The sequence below is a fragment of the Nerophis ophidion genome, linkage group LG01 (genome assembly GCF_033978795.1).
Source record: "Nerophis ophidion isolate RoL-2023_Sa linkage group LG01, RoL_Noph_v1.0, whole genome shotgun sequence".
NCBI classification, from domain to species: Eukaryota; Metazoa; Chordata; class Actinopteri; order Syngnathiformes; family Syngnathidae; genus Nerophis; species Nerophis ophidion.
The window spans coordinates 36,805,169-36,828,758 of NC_084611.1; the positions used below are offsets into that span (position 1 = coordinate 36,805,169).

The window sequence follows — 23,590 nt, forward strand, 5'->3', positions numbered from 1 at the left end:
TTATTATTAATTAAGTTTGATTTTATGTTTGGCACGCGTAATCTTATGTACTGTATTTTTCAAACTATAAGTCGCAGTTTTTTTCATAGGTTGGCCGGGAGTGCGACATATAGCAAATGATGTGTGAAATTATTTACACATTACCGTAAAATATCAAATATTATTTATCTCATTCGTGGAAGAGACCAAGAAAATGTCAGCAATCGTCACACACACATCGACCAATAAGAATTTGGCGGGGGAGGGTCATGGCAGAAGTGCATTGAGGGTCATGGAATGCTAACTGCTATATGCTACTGCCATAGCTATTAAAATTGATTATTTCATCGTTGGCGGTAACTTATTAAAACTGAAAAAGGCTGAACAATAATTGGACCGAAAAAGGAAATCATGTACTGCACATTACAAGCTGGACGTAGTGAAATATGCAGCAGAAAACGACAAGAGGAAGCGGCGCATACCTTTGGAGTTGGCAGAGTTGTTTAGAAGCGACATCGAGGAAGAAGATTTCATGGGATTTATCGATTAGGAGTGACAGATTATTTGGTAAACGTATAGCATGTTCTACATGTTAAAGTTATTTGAATGACTCTTACCATAATATGTTACGTTAACATATCAGGCACCTTCTCAATTGGTTATTTATGCGTCATATAACGTACACTTATTCAGCCTGTTGTTTGCTATTCTTTATTTATTTTAAATTCCCTTTCAAATGTCTATTCTTGGTGTTGGATTTTATCAAATAAATTTCCCCCAAAAATGCGACTTATACTCCAGTGTGACGTATATATGTTTTTTTTCCTTCTTTATTATGCATCTTCGGCTGGTGCGACGTATACTCCGGAGCGAATTATAATCTGAAAAATACGGTATATTTATCATTTATCAGATGTTAAAAGTCCCCTTCTTTTGCAGTATATTTAAATATGATGTATTTTTGCCTTGATAATAATGTTTGCAATTAACGCATGCATGTATAAAATTTAACAAGGTCTATCCCAGTGGTTCTCAAATGGGGGTACGCGTACCCCTGGGGGTACTTGAAGGTATGCCAAGGGGTACGTGAGATTTTTTTAAAATATTCTAAAAATAGCAGCAATTAAAAAAATATTTTTAAATATATTTATTGAATAATACTTCAATAAAATATGAATGGACGTTCAAAAACTGTGAAAAAAAATACAACAATGCAATATTCAGTGTTGACAGCTAGATTTTTTGTGGACATGTTGCATGAATATTGATGTTAAAGATTTCTTGATGAAATGTTAAGAATCACTTTAGGTTGATGATTACTTCTATGTGCAGAAATCTGTATTTATAATTGAATCACTTGTTTATTTTTCAACAAGATTTTACCGCATTTTCCGGAGTATAAGTCGCTCCGGAGCATAAGTCGCACCTTCCGAAAATGCACAATAAAGAAGAAAAAAAACAACATATAGGTCGCACTGGTAAGAGTCATTCAAATAACTATAACATATAGAACATGCTATACGTTTACCAAACAATCTGTCACTCCTAATCCATAAATCCCATGAAATCTTTTTATGTCTAGTCTCTTACGTGAATGAGCTAAATAATATTATTTGATATTTTACAGTAATGTGTTAATAATTTCACACATAAGTCGCTCCTGAGTATAAGTCGCACCCCCGGCCAAACTAAGAAAAAACTGCGACTTATAGTCCGAAAAATACGGTAGTTGTTTTTATATCTTTTTTTCAAGAAAGACCACTACAAATGATCAATATTTTGCACTATTATACAATCTAATAAATCAGAAACTAATGACTTAGTGCTGTATTTTACTTCTTTATCTCTTTTTTTCAATCAAAAATGATTTGCTCTGATTAGGGGGTACTTGAATCAAAAAAATATTCACAGGGGGTACATCACTGAAAAAAGGTTGTTAAATTGTGAGTAGGTTAGCCATATATACGATTAAAAAAAAGATTAAAATCACAAATTCTGTGTTAATATTTGAATATTTGCGCTGGAAATGTTGGGCCCCGATGTACAAAAAGTTTAAGAACCCCTGCACTGGATTATTATTTTTTTTGCTCACTTAAGAGACGCAATCCTCTGCACACAAATTTAGTCGATCGACTTTGCACGTGCTATCGAATTTGCACGTATTTTAGTATGCGCAAACCTTTAGTTGATCAGGCTTATTGTTTTTGCAATATTATCTTTGAAAAGACTGCTGTCTAAGTGACTACGTTTTTCACGACACTGGATTTACAAAGGGCTACTGGCAGATTCCCTTGTCACCAGAGTCCAAGGAAAAAAACGGCCTTTTCCACTCTGAAAGGTTAGTACCAAGTGATGCTAGAGGCAGCGTCTTATGACACAGGATGTTATTGTAATTAAGTGTGTGTTCAATCTAGTACCTTTGATAAGTCACTTCATTACACAGCACTTGTTTTACTGCCTGGCTTTGTTTACTTCTATTATACAAGGTGGAGGTTATTATCAATAACTGGCAGGAGGACCGTTTGCATTAATTATATGACTGAAAAGTCACTTAAAGGGCCGGTTTGTAACTTGCTCCAAGTCTATTTCAAACCCCAAAAACATACAGAGAAAACTACCGACTTGTTTTATTTAACAGAACATGCATGTCTATGTTTGACATAATTACTAAATAATATTGACTAGAAATAGATTGAAGGTTTGAAGAATTAGTCTGGCATTCACACTTTTCACTCACCGCTGTTTGGTCCACACGTGCACACAGTGAGTGTATGCACAGACACACTGCAAAAACTGAAATCTAAGTGAGATTAAAGGCCTACTGAAACCCACTACTACCGACCACGGAATCTGATAGTTTTTATATCAAGGATGAAATATTAACATTGCAACACATGCCAATACGGCCTTTTTAGGGGGGGGGGGGGGTCCTCTCCAAGGTTTCTCATAGTCATTCTCATTGACATACCACTGGGTTAAGAGTTTTTCCTTCCCCTTATGTGGGATCTGAACCGAGGATGTCATTCAACCAATCAATCAATCAATCAATGTTTATTTATATAGCCCTAAATCACAAGTGTCTCAAAGGGCTGCACAAGCCACAACGACATCCGCAGATCAGCGTCCAAAATAAGGGCAAGGAAAAACTCACAACCCAGTAGGACGTCGATGAGAATGTTGAAGACCAGATGCAGTGGACGTCGAGTGGGTCTGACAAAATATTGTGAGAGTCCAGTCCATAGTGGATCTAACATAATAGTGAAAGTCCAGTCCATAGTCGATCCAACATAATATTGTGAGTCCAGTCCATAGTGGATCTAACATAATAGTGAGAGTCCAGTCCATAGTGGATCAAACATAATAGTGAAAGTCCAGTCCATAGTGGCTCTAACATAATCGTGAGAGTCCAGTCCATAGTGGATCTAACATGATAGTGTGAGTCCAGTCCATAGTGGATCTAACGTAATAGTGAGAGTCCAGTCCATAGTGGATCTAACATAACAGTGAAAGTCCAGTCCATAGTGGCTCTAACATAATAGTGAGAGTCCAGTCCACAATGGATCTAACATAATAGTAAGAGTCCAGTTCATAGTGGGTCTAACATAATAGTGAGAGCCCAGTCCATAGTGGATCTAACATAATAGTGAGAGTCCAGTCCATAGTGAATCCAACATAATAGTGAGAGTCCAATCCATAGTGGATCTGAAATAATAGTTAGAGTCTAATCCATAGCTGGGCCAGCAGGAGATCATCTCGAGCGGAGACGGGTCAGCAGCGCAGAAATGTCCCCAACCGATGTACAGGAGAGCGGTCCACCCCGGGTCACGACTCTGGACAGCCAGCACTTCATCCATGGGCTTTATAAATAAACATTGATTGATGATTGATTGATGTTAGGTGTAGATCCAGGGAGGAGATTGAGACGGTACATTTCAGAGGCGGTATAGTACCGAATACGATTCATTAGTATCGCCCACTATACTAATACCGGTATCCCGTACCACTCTTTCAGATTTTCTATTTATTTCTAATATGCATAGCAGCTTGCATTAATACAAACCCTTTTTCCATAAGAGTTGGGAAATTTTGTTAGATGTAAATATGAACGGAATACAATGATTTGGAAATCATTTTCAACCCATATTCAATTGAATGCTCTACAAAGACAAGATATTTGATGTTCAAACTCATAATTTTTATTTTTTTTTGCAAATAATAATTAACTTTGAATTTCATGGCTGCAACACATGCCAAAGTAGTTGGGAAAGGGCATGTTTACCACTGTCTTACATCACCTTTTCTTTTACAACACTCAATACACATTTGGGAACGGAGGAAACTAATTGTTGAAGCTTTGAAAGAGGAATTCTTTCTCATTCTTGTTTTATGTAGAGCTTCATTCGTTCAACAGTCCGGGGTCTACGCTGTCGTATTTTACGCTTAATAATGTGCCACACATTTTCCATGGCAGACAGGTCTGGACTGCAGGCGGGCCAGGAAAGTACCCGCACTCTTTTACCACGAAGCCACGCTGTTGTAACACGTGGCTTAGCATTGTCTTGCTGAAATAAGCAAGGGCGTCCATGATAACGTTGCTTGGATGACAACATATGTTGTTCCAAAACCTGTATGTACATTTCAGCATTAATGGTGCCTTCACAGATGTGTAAGTTACCCATGCCTTGGGCACTAATACACCCCCATACCATCATAGATGCTGAATTTTGAACTTTGCACCTATAAAAATCCGGATGGTTATTTTCCTCTTTGTTCCGGAGGACACCACGTCCACAGTTTCCAAATATAATTTGAAATGTGGACTCATCAGACCACAGAACACTTTTACACTTTGCATTAATCCATCTTAGATGAGCTCGGGCCCAGCGAAGCCAGCGGCGTTCCTTGTTGTTGTTGATAAATGGGTTTGGCTTTGCATAGTAGAGTTTTAACTTGCACTTACAGATGTAGCAACCAAATGTAGTTACTGACAGTGGTTTTATGAAGTGTTCCTGAGCCCATGTGGTGATATCCTTGACACACTGATATCGTTTTTTGATGCAGTACCGCCTGAGGGATCAAAGGTCCGTAATATCATCGCATACGTGCAGTGATTTCTCCAGATTCTCTGAACCTTTTGATAATTTTACGGACGGTAGATGGTAAGATCCCTAAATTCCTTGCAATAGGTCAATGAAAAATGTTGTTCTAAAACTGTTAGACAATTTGCTTACAATTTGGTGATCCTCACTCCATCCTTGTTTGTGAATTACTTAGCATTTCACGGAAGCTGCTTTTATACCCAATCATGGCACCCACCTGTTCCCAATTAGCCTGCACACCTGTGGGATGTTCCAAATAAGTGTTTGATGAGCATTTCTCAACTTTATCAGTATTTATTGCCACCTTTGCCAACTTCTTTGCCACAAGTTGCTGGCATCAAATTCTAAAGGTGATGATTATTTGCAAAAAAAATAAAATGTTTATCAGTTTGGACATCAAATATGTTGTCTATTTAGCATATTCAACTGAATATGGGTTGAAAAGGATTTGCAAATCATTGTATTCCGTTTATCTTTACATTTAACACAATTCCCCAACTCATATGGAAACGGGGTTTGTAAGTGAGACAGCGTTAGTTGTCTAATGAGGACCACTTCGTTGTCAGGAAGGGGAATTGTGCGGCAGTCCATTTGGAAGGGCTACTTTGTTAGGTTTAGAACTTTAAGATGCGTTGCATCATAATGTGAGTGTGGTTCTGACAGCCCCTGCAAACTACAACCTCCATATGATAAACATGCTGTTCAACGAATAGCACTCTGGCGTTATTTTGTGTTGCTTTGCCCGCGAACTGCTGGCGTGATCAGTGGTTTATGACTCCCAGACTCCCACCACACCCGCTAGCCTTGGCGATGGCAGCTGGATGTACCGCACGGTCTGCCGTGTTGCTGAAGGACACTTAAACTCTGACAAATTCCGGCGGAATGACGTGGAGGGTTTTTTTTGTTTTTTTTTTGGCGCTGGATAGAGTGCCATGTGTGAAGGATGTCTCCATATGTCAATCCCGGTCAACATTAGAGTGATGTATTGTACGTTAATGAGGGGGAAAAGGAAGAAGAAAGGAGTCTATAATGTTATCCTCCTGAAGTGAGGGATTACACTGCAACAGATAAGGTCGAGTGGAGGTTGATCAAAAGCCATTATTCAAGGGAGCTAATTTAGGGTGCGGATGGAGTGGTTAAGAATGTGACAGCAACTTGACCCGGCTCCAGACGTGGATTCAGTTACTGTCTAACTCTCTCTCTGTGTGTGTTAAGGTTAGACACGTGGAAAGGCCTGTCACCACACACTGATGTGTTTATTTCCCTGCAGCTGGGCCGGTCACTCAAACACACACACACACACACACACACACACACACACACACACACACACATGAGCCCACCTGCCAAGAGCAGTCCACTGGGCCCCGGGCAGACCTTTGGGGTCACTGCTGCTCTTTGGGTTACAAGGCAGAATGTTTCATGCTGTCAAGACCAAAGCATCCCTCTGCTGCACTTCTAGTGAATGACACGCTGCAGACTTAAGTATTGGGACACCTGTGCCGTTGCAACTCAGACGAAGTGAGAATGGGAGAACATGTGGTATTGTTGGGGAAGACTGTCTACACCAAGGGTCCCCAAAGTTTTTGACTCAGGGGCAGCATTGGGTTAAAAAAAATTTGGGCCGGGTTCCGGGCTGTGTGTGTGTGTGTGTGTATATATATATATATATATATATATGTATATATGTATGTTAGGTCAGGAAAATACACTTCCTAGGTTTCCCTGTTCTTCAGGGGATTTCATAAAATCCCCTGAAGAGCAGGGAAACCTAATGTATATTCAGCTCTACACCGGTATTGAACACTGTATAAAGGATAAACCACAGTAACCTTGACTATAATATATATATATATATATATATATATATATATATATATATATATATATATATATATATATCCATCCATCCATTTTCTACCGCTTATTCCCTTTTGGGGTTGCGGGGGGGCGCTGGCGCCTATATATATATATATACATATATATATGTATATATGTATATACATATATACATATATATATGTATATATGTATATATATATATATATATATATATATATATATATATATATATATATATATATATATATATATATTCCGAGCGAGATTATGTCACGTTATTGATGGGAAAATGCATTTGTAGACAATATGATTTGCCTGATTGGCTAGGAGACACCGAGAGTAACAAGCGATAGAAAATGGATAGGAAAGGACAGATGTAAAAAAATAATAATAATAATTGTATTTTTTATTATTTTATTTGTAACATGGGACTTTGCTGAGGGCTGGATTTAGGACGCTGGCGGCCCGGATCCCCTGGTCTACTAGATGTTGAAGTGTGTTACTGACGTTGGACACAAACTCCACTTCATCAATTTCTTCCGGCCAGGTCATACCAAAGACTATAAAAATGGGACCCATTACCTCCCTGCTTAGCACTCAGCGCCAAGGGTTGGAATTGGGGGTTGAATCACCAAAATGATTACCGGGCGCGGCACCGCTGCTGCTCACTGCTTTCCTCACCTCCCGGGGGTGAACAAGGGTATGGGTCAAATGCAGAGGGTAATTTCACCCCACCTAGTGTGTGTGTGACTATCAGTGGTATTTTAACTTTGAAATGGTGAGAACGAAACATTTTTTTTGTGACGATTATGATTATTTTTCTTTTAAATGGGAATATTCGAACATCCCAGCAGTCAGCATTCTAATGACAGCAGTGATATTTTATCATGTCTGTTGGTGCTCCTTAAGGAAATATTGTGAATAATAATCAGTGATGGAAGGAAAAAATGCAAATGTTGTGATTTGTTTTTGAAATTGTTGCGCTGCGTGTAATGAAATTGATCAAAATACGTAAATATGAAATGTTATTATCAATGTGGCTGTTATTACCATTACATATATATTTACATCATGTTTGTAAAACCCAAATGGAGTTGTTTGGAGGTTTTTTTTAAAGGACTTTATAGGCGGGATTGAACGGTTCCAATAGGCTCGATTGATCAAATGTATTTAATATTTAGATTGCAAGAAATAAATGCCATGTGTTTCATAATGATTGAGAACGATAGGCAAAATTCCCCATAAAGGACAGTTTCCCTTTAAAGATTACCGTATTTCCTTGAATTTCCGCCGGGGCACTAAATAATTTAAAACCTCTTCTCACTCCTGCACTTACCAAAGGCATGCGGTAAAAGTAAGAATGCACTAATTATTTTAAAACTTCTTCTCACTCTGGCACTTACCAGTAAAAATTTGAGTGTGATGTGAGCTTGGACCTTAAATCCTACTGAATAGCTCTTAATCTTCTTCCCTTTATGCGATTTCAAATTACCGGTATTGAAATCAGCCTCCTCCATTTTGAAAATGATGACAGGGGAAGTGTCACGAGTGATGTCACGAGTTTTACCAGGCGGTAATACTAAGCATGCGCTAATTATTTTGCGAAGCGAGTTTGACCCGGCAGTAATTCAAGGCGGGCGCATACTATATGCCCTGCGGCAATTCAAGGAAATACAGTAGTTGCCATGCACACCAAAATACTTCATACCTGAATAATTCCAAAACCGCAGGAATTTTTATTAAGCTGCTCAATTAAATTGGACTTTTAGGACATTTTTATTGCCTTATCCTTCATCTAAACCACCGCCATCTTGGTGTAAAGCCCCCCCACAGTTTGAGAAAGTGTCTGCTAAACACATAAAGTCAACACAAAACTAAATCAAACGGGCGCTATTTCGCCGTGTTCCTCGTGTCTGCGCCTGTAAAGTCGTTCCCGTTGAACTGCTGAACTCTCTCTGCAGATTCCCGGAGCTTTCCGTCAGCTTTTAAAGGATTTCTATCCCGGTCTGGGGAGATTTAGATTGTTTCTCAAGGATCTGCAGAGCGCGTGCACGAGTGTGTCTCCCAGGAGCTTCAGACAACAGGAGGCGAGCAATGGATGGAGCTGTCAGAGCATCGATTGACACACGCGAGGTTGGTTCTTAACCCCTCCACCACCCCCCCGCCAATTTGGGACCCGGCTTGACCCTGACCCTCACGAGGGGAGCACTTGTGTTGGGGGGTTACAATTACACTGGGGTAATCTGGTTCATAGTGGGGCGCTCGTTTTGCTCTAAGTGTGTGTAGACGTAAATATAACCTAGCAAAATGGTGCATGTGGAGATACAGTGTGAAATTGAAGGTAAACATAAAGTCTGTGGGAGTGGGCATGGAAACAGTCAGTCTTTGATGCAGGCATGATGCCAGCTGGCCGTATTACGAGGCGGGTATCAGGTACCAGGGCGCTGACCCCATCACATTGACAGCTTTACAACGGCCATCAAGTGGTCAACACTATGCACGGAGACCACTAATATTAGAATGTTTTTAGAGGGGCCTCAGTAGGGCTGGAGTCATTGCACGATAAGAATAAAGAGTAATACAAAGTAAAAAAAAGTCGAGAGAGATAGAGGTGGATGCTGAGGTCATCAGCAGGTTTGAGACCAAAATCCATCCAATCAGCCGCAGCGGACACGAGGCAGACCAATCCACTTGCCCTGAGATCCCATTATGACAGCAGAATGGGAGCAAATTGAACACACTCAGAAAAAAGCTACAGTATATGGATCTATGTGTGTGTGTGTGTGTGTGTGTGTGTGTGCGTGTGTGTGCGTGTGTGTGTGTTTGTGTTCTGGCAATGCTTACTTAATGGGGACATCACTCTGTTTACACACCTTTAGGGAACCTCTGACGGTATGGGAACACAAAAACAGGTCCCCTAAAGGGAAACCTTTTTAAATGATAGTCAGATCCATTCTGACTATCTGACTGGATTGGTTAACAACAGTTTTTTAAATGTTTTTAGCACGGTGGAGGAGAGATTAGTGCGTGCGTCTGCCTCACAATACGAAGGTCCTGAGTAGTCCTGGGTTCCATCCCAGGCTCGGGATCTTTCTGTGCGGAGTTTGCATGTCATCCCCATGACTGCGTGGGTTCCCTCCGGGTAATCCGGCTTCCTCCCACGTCCAAAGACATGCACCTGGGGATAGGTTGATGGGCAACACTAAATTGGCCCTAGTGTGTGAATGTGAGTGTGAATGTTGTCTGTCTATCTGTGTTGGTCCTGCGATGAGATGGCGACTTGTCCAGGGTGTACCCCGCCTTCCGCCTATCTCTGTAGCTGAGATAAGCACCGGCGTCCCCCGCGACCCCAAAAGGAACAAGCGGTAGAAAATGGATGGATGGACGTTCAATGTTGTTAAAAATAAAAAAATAAAAATAAAAGTTTAAATGAGTTTGTATTTTATTTATGTGGGTTAAGGCAGTGGTCCCCAACCAGGTCCCCACAAGTGATGATCACAAACTTAGTCCCCATTCCAAATGATAAGCAGTATGTGTGTGTGTGTGTATGTTCTGGCAATTCTTACTTAATTAAAGTTAAAAAGTTAAAGTACGCCCTGCGATGAGGTGGCGACTTATCCAGGGTGTACCCCGCCTTCCCCCCGATTGTAGCTGAGATAGGCGCCAGCGCCCCCCGCGACCCCAAAAGGGAATAAGCGGTAGAAAATGAATGGAAGTTAAAGTACCAATGATTGTCACACACACTTCTGGTGTGGCAAAATTATTCTCTGCATTTGACCCATCTCCCTTGATCCCCCCCTGGGAGGTGAGGGGAGCAGTGGGCAGCAGCGGTGCCGCGCCCGGGAATCATTTTTGGTGATTTAACCCCCAATTCCAACCCTTGATGCTGAGTGCCAAGCAGGGAGGTAATTTTTATAGTCTTTGGTATGACTCGGCCGGGATTTGAACTCCCATCCTACCGATCTCAGGGCGGACACTCTAACCAGTAAGCCACTGAGTAGGTTAATGGGGACGTCACACTGTTTACACACATTTAAGGGTCTTCTGACTGTATGGGGACAAAAAAACAAAACAGGTCCCCTAAAGGGAAATCTTTTTAAATGATAGTCAGATCCATTCTGATTGTCTGACTGGATTAGTTAAGTAGAACAGTTTTATTATGTTCTTTATGATCAATGTTGTTTAATTTTAACTTTTTTTGTTTTTTTAAATGGTCCTCAGTAGTCACGTACAAATTTGTGTGAATTATGCAATATTATTTAAATTTGGTCCCTGTGAACCATATTAACTATTTTTTCCCCAGGGTCCCCAGTAAGTATGATCAGCACATTACTTTATCAATCCAGAGATTTAAAGACGTGTGTGAGCTAACTGGGCAGTGGCCATTGTACTCCCTTTTTTGCATGCCTCCACAACCTGTAGAAAGGGTGGTCCCCACAAGATCAAAAACTTGAACCCCATTCCAAATGATATCCAGTGTGTGTGTGTGTGTATACCTAAGGTAGATACAGCTCAACATCAGGTGTATTGACACAATCTAATGGCACCCAATATGAGAGCTGTATCAAAAAGTCTGCCTTTAAAACAATGGCACTGATTTTTTTCTTTTTGCGGTGATGTGACCATAAGAGGGTGCCAGTGATGTAAAAAAAAAGAAAAAGAAAAAAAGATGTGTGATTAGAACTATGGATCCAGAAATCAAACATCTGCTTGTCGTACGGCAAAGTGGACTTTCTTAGTAATTATAATAAAAGAAGGAGATTTAAGCCATTTTTAGTCTTGATGTAAAGAGACTCACCTCTAAGGCACATGTTGTAATCAACTATCTGTCATGATCCATGGCCGGGATCATGTTTTGGGTTTTCTGTTAGTTTTGGACTCCTTTAGTTCCTTTTTGTGCACCTCAGAGTTTGTTTTGGTTGCCATGGTTGCTCATTATGTTCACCTGTCTCTGATGAGTGCTACCTGAGCACTCATCAGAGGCATTATTTAAGCCTGCCTTTGCCAGTCAGTCGGCCTGGCGTCATTGTTTGCTACATGCACCTGTTACGCGAGTTATGCCTTGTCTCTAGTTGTTTACGTCATGCCTTACTACGTTAAGTCTTGTTTGATTCATGCCACAGTTTCATGAAGATTTTTGGTCTATGCTAAGTGTTACTTTAGCTTCGAGTGTGATCAGGCACGTTGTTCTGTCGGTTCACTTTCTTTGATTTCTTGAGAAATAAACCATGGTTTTACCTGCACACCTTGTCCGGAGTAGTCCATCTGCATTCCTGGGAGATCGACCCCGCAGTAAGCTGCCTAAACCCCGCCGTGACACCATCAAATGGTGAATTGTTTTATATTCAGTATATTTTACCTGAATAGCCTGTTGATACAACTTATATTTACACACATAAAAATATTACCTAAAAATTTAGTTGTTCATTGTTTTTTTATTACATTTTACTTAGTTACTGCATGTTAAATCTGCACAGCAACCACAAAATGCCCCATTGTTGGATAAATAAAGTCCATCCTTATACTATGAAGACCCCACTATATTCAATTGCTTTAATCACATACTGACCCAAATATAACACGTCTTCCACAGAAAACAGTGTGAAAATGAAAACACGTAAGTAGAGATGTCCGATAATATCGGCCGGCCGATATTATCGGCCAGTAGATGCTTTAAAAAGGTAATATACTCGTGACGCTTGATGACCTCATCGAACCGCAGTGAGCGTAGCATAACAACATGAGTGTGTTGTTGGCGGTACTGTAGCCGTAGCTAACAAGCCAGCTCGCTCGGGGACTGATTATGTTATGCGAGGAGGAACCAAGACATCTTCCTTTAATACAGGCAATTTGATCTCCCACCTCTTCTAAAATCACAAGGAGATACACGATGAATACAAGTGGAAGATAAATGAAAAGCAAACACCAAAAGCAGCTTGCAGTGAACTGAGGTGCCCTGTCTCAATGCAGCATTTCAGAAGCTCTGGCTGACTGCTAGGCCACTTCAAGCACTCACCACTAGCTTGCAGCACATTTGTGTTACTCATACAAATATACAAATATACTGAACAGATGTTTATTGGGATAAGGTAAACATCTGTTCAGTATTTTAACATAAAGGTGTTTGATTGTGAGGCTTAAAAGCCACAAAATGCAACGGGTCCATCAGACCCACAAACGCTGGTTGAGTAACAACAATATGAACATTGCACGGAAAATTTCTTTGCCAGTTTCTGCATCCCACCGGAATTCTTCTTTTGTGTTCGTGTACCTGTGGTTCCCACACAAGGTTACAACATTGTTTGTCAACACTGCCTGCTCTCATTTTCTCGCACATTTCACTTTCTGATGTTCTGTGTACCTAACCTACACAAAAGCCACAAAATGCAACGGGTCCATCAGACCCACAAACGCTGGTTGAGTAACAACAATATGAACATTGCACGGAAAATGTATTTGCCAGTTTCTGCATCCCACCGTAATTCTTCTTTTGTGTTTGTGCACCTGCGGTCCCCACACAGGGTTGCATCATTGTTTGTCAACACTGCCTCCTCTCATTTTCTCGCACATTTCACCCTCTGATCTTCTGTGTACCTAACCTACACAAAAGCCACAAAATGCAACGGGTCCATCAGACCCACAAATGCTGGCTCAGTAACAACAATATGAACAAGTGTTAAATTAAACTGTCTTATGGTCAAGCTCGTCTTCTGTTGGGGTCAGTCGATGTGAAAAAAGAATGACAGCATGTGTCATTGATGGACATGTGATAAATGATAAATGATAAATTGGTTGTACTTTTATAGCGCTTTTCTACCTTCAAGGTACTCAAAGTGCTTTGACACTACTTCCACATTTATCCATTCACACACACATTCACACACTGATGGAGGGAGCTGCCATGCAAGGCGCTAACCAGCACCCATCAGGAGCAAGGGTGAACTTTCTTGCTCAGGACACAACGGACGTGGCGAGGTTGGCACTAGGTGGGGATTGAACCAGGGAATCTCGGGTTGCGCATGGCAAAAAAAAAAGAAGGACAAATAAAGACCAAATGAGGAGAAACCGTTTGAATGTGAAGGTCTCAGTCATACTCGAGTCACACTGAACTGGTTATTTTGCTTGCTTTCCCCCCAGATAATCAATGGAAAAAGCAAAGAAATAAAGTGTCACATCTTGGTACTCTCCATCCATCCGTTTTTCTACCGCTTGTCCCATTCGGGGTCATGGGGGTGTCTTGGTACTCTCTCATCTCATTTTCTTCTCACTTTGACTTTGTTTTCCGGCCTGTCCTCACCTCCTGTCCCTTAGTTTCCCTCCCTCTCTCTCTCTTCCAGTCTCTCAGGGGAGCTGTGGTACTTAGGTGCAATTGAAAACTGATTCGGAGCCTCCTTATCCGCTAACGCAGTTCTCTTTAAGTGGCGCGCTCTCGAGCGGGCGACTAAATCAAATTATGTCTCGTTATCCGTTCAGGTAGAAATGCGGCCAGATGGGGGTGGGTGGGGGTGGGGGGGATGAATCTGAAGTGTATAAACGGGTGCGTGCGACGGTGGCGGAGGATGTTTACCGAGCTTGATGAGCGGGATAAAAAGTGCTGAGGCGTACAATAACCTCGGCCGTTAAGCCTTGCGAGGTGGCGATAGTGCGAGGGGCGTGTGGGCGTTGCACACCTTGTTTAAATTAGTAGCGTGACCTCATCATGTTAAGCCGGTCTTATCAATGCCGCCCATGGGACTATTGACTTCATGGATCAATAAGTAATGGGGAGTTTAGATAAGCGAAGGTAATTCAAGCTGCATACTGTGTCACTTTAGAGGTAGAGTACATTAAATCCGACCGAGAACCAGCGTTCGCTGCAGTCGATGTTTGTGTTTTGCAGAATAGGACTTTTTTTTTTTTTTTTTTGATAACTCTGACTACAATACATTTCTACTGCAGAGGACGATGGTTTCAAGTAGGGCTGGGCGATATGGCCTCTTTTTAATATCTCGATATTTTTAGGCCATATTGCGATACACCATATATATCTCGATATTTTGCCTTAGCCTTGAATGTGTCACATGTTGTTGGTGACGAACCCCAAGATGCAGAAAAGGAAGGATTTGTCCAAGAAAACATGATTTAATGTTCAAAATAAAAGGTAAAAAACACAAACCAGGAACTAGGTATAGCCAAAACTGAAAACAGGAACCAGCAAACAGAAAAACTGGAAACAAAAGAGCTAGGAGAAAGCAAACTACATATAGCTAACAGGAACAGCTTACCGCTACGACGACAGCGACAAAGACAATTAGTAGCACGACAGGTAGTAGCTGTAACGATATCGACAATACAGGTAGTGGTGACATCGACACGAAAATACTCCAACACCGAGTGGAGACAAAGCAGGTTTAAATAGTATCTGGCTGATTGACACCAGGTGTGACCAGGTGCCAATCAGCCACAGCTGAGGGGACACAGCACTCAGGGAGACAAACAGGAAATACAACCAACACAGAGGACAAACTAAAACACAACCAAACCGTCAGGGGCAAGGCAAGCCTGACAGAATGAATACTTGATGCATATAATCACAGCAGTATGATGATTCTATGTGTCTACATTAAATCATTCTTCTTCATACTGCATTAATATATGCTCATTTTAAACTTTCATGCAGAGAAGGAAATCACAACTAAGTCAATTGACCAAAACTGTATTTATTCAACAGTTATTAGCAGGTGACTGTTCAAATGATGCTACATATTAGCAGTAATGCTACTTTTGGTAGCCACACACTTGACAAATCAAAGTTGTCTATTCGACATCTAGCGGCTTAAAGCCGAACCACCGCTGCTGTTTTTCTTGGGAATTAATTCTTCCTTCATTTGTTACCAGATTCGCACCTTCTTTCATTCGTATTACCACTCGCACGGCTCCGCTAGCATCACAGCTAACATTACCCATGCTGCTACCTCTCTGCCCCGCGAGGGCGTATACGCATGTGACGTATGACGTGATAGTGTGTGACGTGTGTAAGAAGGTGCGCTTGTTTTAAGTCTCCGTGAGAATGAGAGGCAAGAAAGAGTGAAGAAGAGCATGTAGTGTAATGCCCGCAGCTAAAACCAACTGCATGAGAACGTATACTCGAATATCACGATATAGTCATTTTCTATATTGCCCAGCCCTAGTTTCAAGTGGATATTATTGAATTAAATATTTAATTTCTGTGAACTTTCCTAATGTCTTGGAGTTTGGAATATGTTGCACTAAAACGCCAATTAGTGTCACGACTAGGGCTGGGCGATATATCAATATACTCGATATATCGCGGGTTTGTCTGTGCGATATAGAAAATGACTATATCATGATATTTGAATATACATTCTCACGCAGTTTCTTTTAGCTGCTGGCATTACACTACAGGCTCTTCCCACTTTTTCCTGTCTCTGCTTCTCACAGACAGCAAGCGCACCTTCTTACATACGTCACATACGTATACGCCCTCGCGGAGCAGAGAGGTAGCAGCATGGTAACATTAGCTGTGATGCTAGTGGAGCGGTGCGAGTGGCAATACGAGAGAGAGAAGGTGCGAATCTGGTAACAAATGAAGGAAGATTCCCAAGAAAAACAGCACGGGGTCCATCGTCTGGTGGTGGTTTGGCCTCAAGCGGGAAGATGTCGAACAATTATGCGGCAAAAGCGTTGCTACGAAAAGTAGCACCACTGCTAATGTAGCATCATTCGAAAAGTCACCTGCTAGAGAATGAGGAGTGCTTGAAACTCCATTCGGTACCACACCAACAAAATGCCGAAGCAACCATTTCCAGATAAACAGAAGGAGATAACGTCCACAGGAACCTACCACATAGTGAAGGAGATTTTTTATTATGCAGCTCATTTTTTATTTGACACTTCTTGAAATATCTTGTGTGACATCATGCACAAAAAATCACTTATTTGTTTTCAACTATTGTAGTGGCGTTCTGTACAAAAAGTGCACTTTAATTTAGTGTTGTTTTGATACGTCATCTTAGTGACATCATGCACAAAAGTGCACTCATAGCTTGTTTTAAAATGTCTCTGACAATCTTGCACTTTCTGTTTTGGAAATGACATGAATGTTTGTGCCACTGCTTAATAACTGTTTAATAAATACACTTTTGGTCAATTTAATTTGTTTTTATTTCCCTCTCTGCATGAAATTTTAAAATAAGCATATATTAATGCAGTATGAACAAAAATGTTTTAATGTAGACACATAGAATCATTATTCAAGGCAAAGGCAAAATATGGAGATATATAATGTGTATCGTGATATGGCCTAAAAATATTGAGATATTGATAAAAAGCCATATCGGCCAGCCCGAGTCACGACGTATCATCCAATGATTTAAATTCAGCTGCCATTACAGGCTTGACTCTGAGCAGGTTTTGCTTTTTTCTCGGCTTTTTTTGCAAAAAGGGCTGTCAGGAGACGGATACGAGAAAAGACGAAGAATATACACAGGAAGTAACGTGACTTATATTTACTCCTTTTTTCACTTGTATGGCAATGCAAGAGACCGGCGTGGCGGGGCTGGGAGAGTGGCCGTGCCAGCAACCTGGGGGTTCCTGGTTCGGTCCCCAACTTCTACCGACTTTGTCAAGTCCGTTGTGTCCTTGAGCAAGACACTTCACCCTTACTCCTGATGGGTCGTGGTTATTCCTTGCATGGCAGCTCCCGCCATCAGCGTGTGAATGTGTGTGTGAATGGGTGAATGTAAGTACCGTGAAGGTAGAAAAGCGTTATGCAAGTATAACCCATTTACCATTTAATACAACGTGACGTGATTCACATTTAAATTATGTTTGGGCCATTGGTATGGCTGCAGCCATCGATCACTTTAGTAATCAATTACCGTATTTCCTTGAATTGCCGCCGGGCATATAGTATGCACCTGCCTTGAATTACTGCCGTGTCAAACTTGCTTCGCAAAATAATTAGCGCATGCTTAGTATTACCGCCTGGTCAAACTCGTGACATCACGAATGACACTTCCCCTGTCATCATTTTCAAAATGGAGGAGGCTGATTTCAATACAGGTAATTTGAAATTGCATAAAGGGAAGAAGATTAAGAGCTATTCAGTAGGATTTAAGGTCCAAGCTATTGAATACCGTTATGCTAAAAAGAACAGTAAGCAGCTATGTTTTTATTAATATACCTGTGGGGCCGACGGTCCGACAGACAGGCAGGGCCCAAGATGGCGGCGAGGAGACGGCGAGCGAGCCGAGAGGAGGAGCGGAAGAGCAACTTGGACTGAGGTTTTATTGAAAAATAAACAAAGTCAAACTGCTCAAGCCATGTCCTTCGTTGGTGGTCCTGGGAACCCGTAAGATGACGGCTTGAGACCGTCACAATACCGGAGCTGCGGGTGTCAAATATGAGCCATTAAATGACTCCCACCTCCTGGTGGTAGAGGGCGCTAGTGATCCTTCTTGCACCTACTCGGCTGCAGAAGAAGTGAAATGAGTGACGTGATATGTGCTGAAGGAGGTAATAAAGGAAGATCTCCATCGAGACAGAGAGACTTATAAAACTGAAGAAAGATAAGGAAGACTTCTATAAACAAGTTATCAATGCTTTTGATCAGAAGGAGCTGGCATGGACTTCATTTATAAGTAAAGGTAAGACCATAATAAAGTTTTTTTTTTTATTAAATGTGCTTTTCATGATGGTATCCTTACATCACACTCGAGTTTTTACTGCATGCCTTTGGTAAGTGCCGGAGTGAGAAGAGGTTTTAAAATAATTAGCGCATGCTTACATTTACCGCATGCCTTTGGTAAGTGCAGGAGTGAGAAGAGGTTTTAAATTAATTAGCACCCCGGCGACAATTCAAGGAAATACGGTAGTTTGTTCTATTAGTCGAATTAGTGCATAAAACACATTTCATACGGTCAGTGTATGTTTTGGTAGCGCATTAGTCCCAACACTGGAGAGTAATAATGTTTAACCTTACTATAGCCTAAACTAGGCCTGGGCAATTATTTTGACTTGGGGGGAAAAATCTAGAGAAAAAACTGTCTGGGGGTCGGTAGATCTATTTTTAGGAAAACTAATAAAAAACCTCACATTAAAAACTGATTGAATGCTAAAAATGTTATGACAGACAACCTTAAAAACAAAATGGATTTTTTTTTTTCTATGAACGATAAAATCCTTAATATTTAGAACATATGAACATCACACCCCCTCTTCGATTGACATATTTTACAATCAAGCCAAATGCAACAACAATGCAACAAACACAGCGAAATATGAACAGGAATGGTAAAAATACCAAAAACATCTACAATTTGATAAATCCGATACATCACGAAGCCTTAGAACAGGGGTCCCCCCAAACAGATACGGCTCGCCAGCGTCCAAAATCCGGCCCGTGAGTAGTCCCGATTAAAAAAGTATATATATAAATGTATATATTTTCATTTTGGGATTTTTGTTATTATAATTTTTTTATAATGTATCCGAGGGGTCCACAAACTACTGCCCGTGAGCCATATTCGGCTTGCCAGTGTCCAAAATCCGGCCTGCGTGTAGTCCCAGGTAAAAAAAAAAAAAAAAGTTTTTTTTTTCAGGTTTTTTTCTATCCTTTCTAGCTCATCCATAAATCCATTTTGTACCTCTTGTGGCTCTCGGGGTCTTCAATCATAATGTCTAAAAATGCACTGTTCCATCAATAACATGACACATATACATACATACACACATACATACATACATACATACATATATATATATCAATCAATCAATCAATCAATGTTTATTTATATAGCCCTAAATCACAAATGTCTCAAAGAACTGTACAAACCATTACGACTACGTGTATATATATATATATATATATATATATATATATATATATACAGCGTTACAGCGCTCCTTATATATATATATATATAAGGAGCGCTGTAACCGGCTGATCCGTCGACGGTCTCATCTTGTCCCCCCCCTGTAACGTATGTCTGCTCTTAGCGGGACTGTGCCGAAAATGTAATTTCAGTTCTGATGTGTCTTGTACATGTTGGAACGGACAAATAAAAATGATTCTGATTCTGATATATATATATATATATATATATATATATATATATATATATATATATATATATATATATATATATATATATATATAAACCCGTTTCCATAGGAAACTGTGTTAGATGTAAATATAAACGGAATACAGTAATTTGCAAATCCTTTTCAACCTATATTAAAAAAAAATGCACTACAAAGACGAGATAGTTGATGTTCAAAATCATAAACTTTATTTTTTTTTGCAAATAATAATTAACTTAGAATTTCATGGCTGCGACACGTGCCAAAGTAGATGCGAAAGGGCATGTTCACCACTTTGTTACATCACCTTTTCTTTTACAACACTCAATACACGTTTGGGAACTGAGGAAACTAATTGTTAAAGCTTTGAAAGTGGAATTCTGTCACGCCTGTGGGTTATGTTGTGTTTTTGTTATGTTTGGTTACGTTATGTTTAGTTTTTTGGACATTCAGTTCTGTTTTTGCACTTCCTGGCTTGTTTTCGTCTCCATGTCAACCCATTAGTTTCCACCTGGTCTCCAAGTCGCACCCCCTGCCCTCAGCCCTCACACCTGTTACTAATCATAGTCACTATCTAAAGCCATTCTGTTTCTGTCCTCGGCCTGGCAACTTTGAAATATACCTACCGACCTACCCTCATGACCACGCACCTACCTGTCCCTCATCTACCTTTATGCCTTGCCACGCTGTTTGTTATTCGGTCTATACCACGTAAGTTTTTGGTTTGTTTTGTGCCACAGCTAGTATCTTTTGTTCGTTTGTATATAGTAATGCCCTTGTGCTGTTTTGTTTGCGTATTGTCTAGTTTGTTATCCGCCATTGTGCGCGCCCCGTGTTTTCTTGTTTTTGTATTAGAGTGTTTAAATAAATCAAATATGTACTCACACTCTCGTTTGGCTCATGCCAATCATCCTTTGCGTGGAAGAAGCAATAGAAATCCAAGTCCTTGTTTGACAAATTTTTTCCCAATATTGTTTTATGTAGAGCTTCAGTTGTTCAACAGTCCGGGGTCTCCGCTGTCGTATTTTACGCTTCAAAATGCGCCATACATTTTCGATGGGAGACAGGTCTGGACTGCAGGCGGGCCAGGAAAGTACCCGCACTCTTTTTTTACGAAGCCACGCTGTTGTAACAAGTGCTGAATGTGGCTTGGCATTGTCTTGCTGAAATAAGCAGGGGCATCCATGAAAAAGACGGCGTTTGGATATGTTGTTCCAAAACCTGTATGTACCTTTCAGTATTAATGGTGCCTTCACAGATGTGTAAGTTACCCATGCCTTGGGCACTAATACACCCCCATACCATCACAGATGCTGGCTTTTGAACTTTGCGTCGATAACAGTCTGGATGGTTCGCCTCCCCTTTGGTCCGGATGACACGATGTCGAATATTTAAAAAAAAAAGATTGAAATGTGGACTCGTCATACCACAGAACACTTTTCCACTTTGCATCAGTCCATCTTAAATGATCTCGGGCCCAGAGAAGCTGGTGGCGTTTCTGGATGTTATTGATAAATGGCTTTCACTTTGCATAGTACAGTTTTAACTTGCACTTACAGATGTAGCGACCAACTGTATATAGTGACAGTGGTTTCCTGAAGTGTTCCTGAGCCCATGTGGTGATATCCTTTAGAGATTAATGTCTGTTTTTGATACAGTGCCGTCTGAGGGATCGAAGGTCACGGCCATTCAATGTTGGTTTCCGGCCATGCCGCTTACGTGAAGTGATTTCTCCAGATTCTCTGAACCTTTTGATGATATTATGGACCGTAGATGTTGAAATCCCTAAATTTATTGCAATTACACTTAGAGAAACGTTGTTCTTAAACTGTTTGACTATTTGCTCACGCAGTTGTGGACAAAGGGGTGTACCTCGCCCCATCCTTTCTTGTGAAAACATTTTTTGGGAAGCTGTTTTTATCGCTAATCATGGCACCCACCTGTTCCTAATCAGCCTGCACACCTGTGGGATGTTCCAAATAAGTGTTTGATAAGCATTCCTCAACTTTATCAGTATTTATTGCCACCTTTCCCAACTTCTTAGGCATGTGTTGCTGGCATCAAATTCTAAAGTTAATGATTATTTGCAAAAAAAAAAAGTTTATCAGTTTGAACATCAAATATGATGTCTTTGTAGCATATTCAACTGAATATGGGTTGAAAATGATTTGCAAATCATTGTATTCCGTTTATATTTACATCTAACACAATTTCCCAACTTATATAGAAACAGGGTTTGTATATATACATGCTCCAGCACCCCCCACGACCCTGTAAGAGATAAGCGGTAAAAAAATGGATGGATGGATGGATGTAAAGCCTGGCTCCTAGCCAAAATGTTTTCACCCACTGTGGTCCGCGGGTCAAAAAGTTTGGGGAACCCTGCTTTAGAACTTTGTTAAAAAAAAAAATATCCTTCCGCGTCTGTCTCTGATACCCTCATTCAGGCTCTGGAAACGCTCCCCACCCACAATGCTTGGTGCCTCGTCTGAACTGCTGTGACGTAGATTACCTTAGCAACTAGTAGGGTTGTATGGTATACAGATATTAGTATGGTACCCGAATACTAATGAATCATATTCGGTACCATACCGCCTCTGTAAAGTACCGGTCCGCCACACCCTGAGATTTTTTTGTTAAAATTAAGCCAATTATGCAATTTTTTCTGGTCCCCTTTATTTTGAAACATATCGACAATTACCGAAAAGTATCAAATAATATTGGTATCAGGACAACACAAGTCGCTAAAATATCATTGACATATGTTGTATGGTTCAAGACTTACGGTCGTTAGAAAACATCACTGCACATCATAATGACAGCTACACTTTCCATCTTAAAGATCTAAAAAAAAATATTTGGGAATGTCCGGTGGGCCAGATTGAACAGCTTAACGGGCCGCATGTGGCCCACGGGCCTTATTTTGCCCAGGTCTGGCCTAAATAAACTAGCACTAGGTGGCATTATTGATAAATAGATAGATAGATTCACTTGAACAAACTACTTGTCCGTCAATTTTTATGAAAACAAAACAAAACAGTGGAATAACATGGTTCTCAATTTTTGAGATATTTCTGTACAGTAACTTTGGCTGCCAACTTAAATTGGCTCTCGTGGGACATCTAAGTGTGAGTTTTGTCTGCTCATCTCTGTGTGGATGATAACGTCGTAGCAGCATGCACACGCTTTCAAGCAAACGGCAGTCGGGAGCTGAATTGTCGACTTTTACTGTGATTTGGAATCAAAGCGGATGCTCGGAGAAAACAAAAATGGTAAAAAAATATGTCTGTTTCAGAATTTTTTTTTAGGTCAGACTTCATTCACACTGTATTAATTGTATTGATTATCGGTATAGATAGACCGTGTTTTTAGGCACTAAGTAATGCCGTTTTTCTGTGCTATTCGCACTTTTTTTTTTAACATTGCACATACCTCTGCTGCTGGTATGCCCTCTGGTGGGCGACACTGCAACAGCACTTCCTGTTCCAGAGACACTTCCTTGCCCAGGGGCTCCTGTTCAAAGGACTTCTTCAGGTCTGTGGAGACAAACCAGAACAAAACATTCATTTGTGACTTTCAAGACGTGG

General features: G+C 40.6%; 1 protein-coding gene across 3 annotated transcripts in view; it reads right to left on the bottom strand.

Moving 5' to 3' along the window:
* LOC133553595 (netrin receptor UNC5C-like) overlaps window positions 1–23,590 on the bottom strand; it is a 581,431-nt gene that overhangs the window by 178,318 nt on the left and 379,523 nt on the right. For all 3 annotated transcript variants that reach the window (XM_061901982.1, XM_061901975.1, XM_061901992.1), the window contains one exon: window positions 23,436–23,539. In XM_061901982.1, coding sequence (XP_061757966.1) covers window positions 23,436–23,539 — 104 coding nt within the window. The remainder of the gene's footprint in view (window positions 1–23,435; window positions 23,540–23,590) is intronic.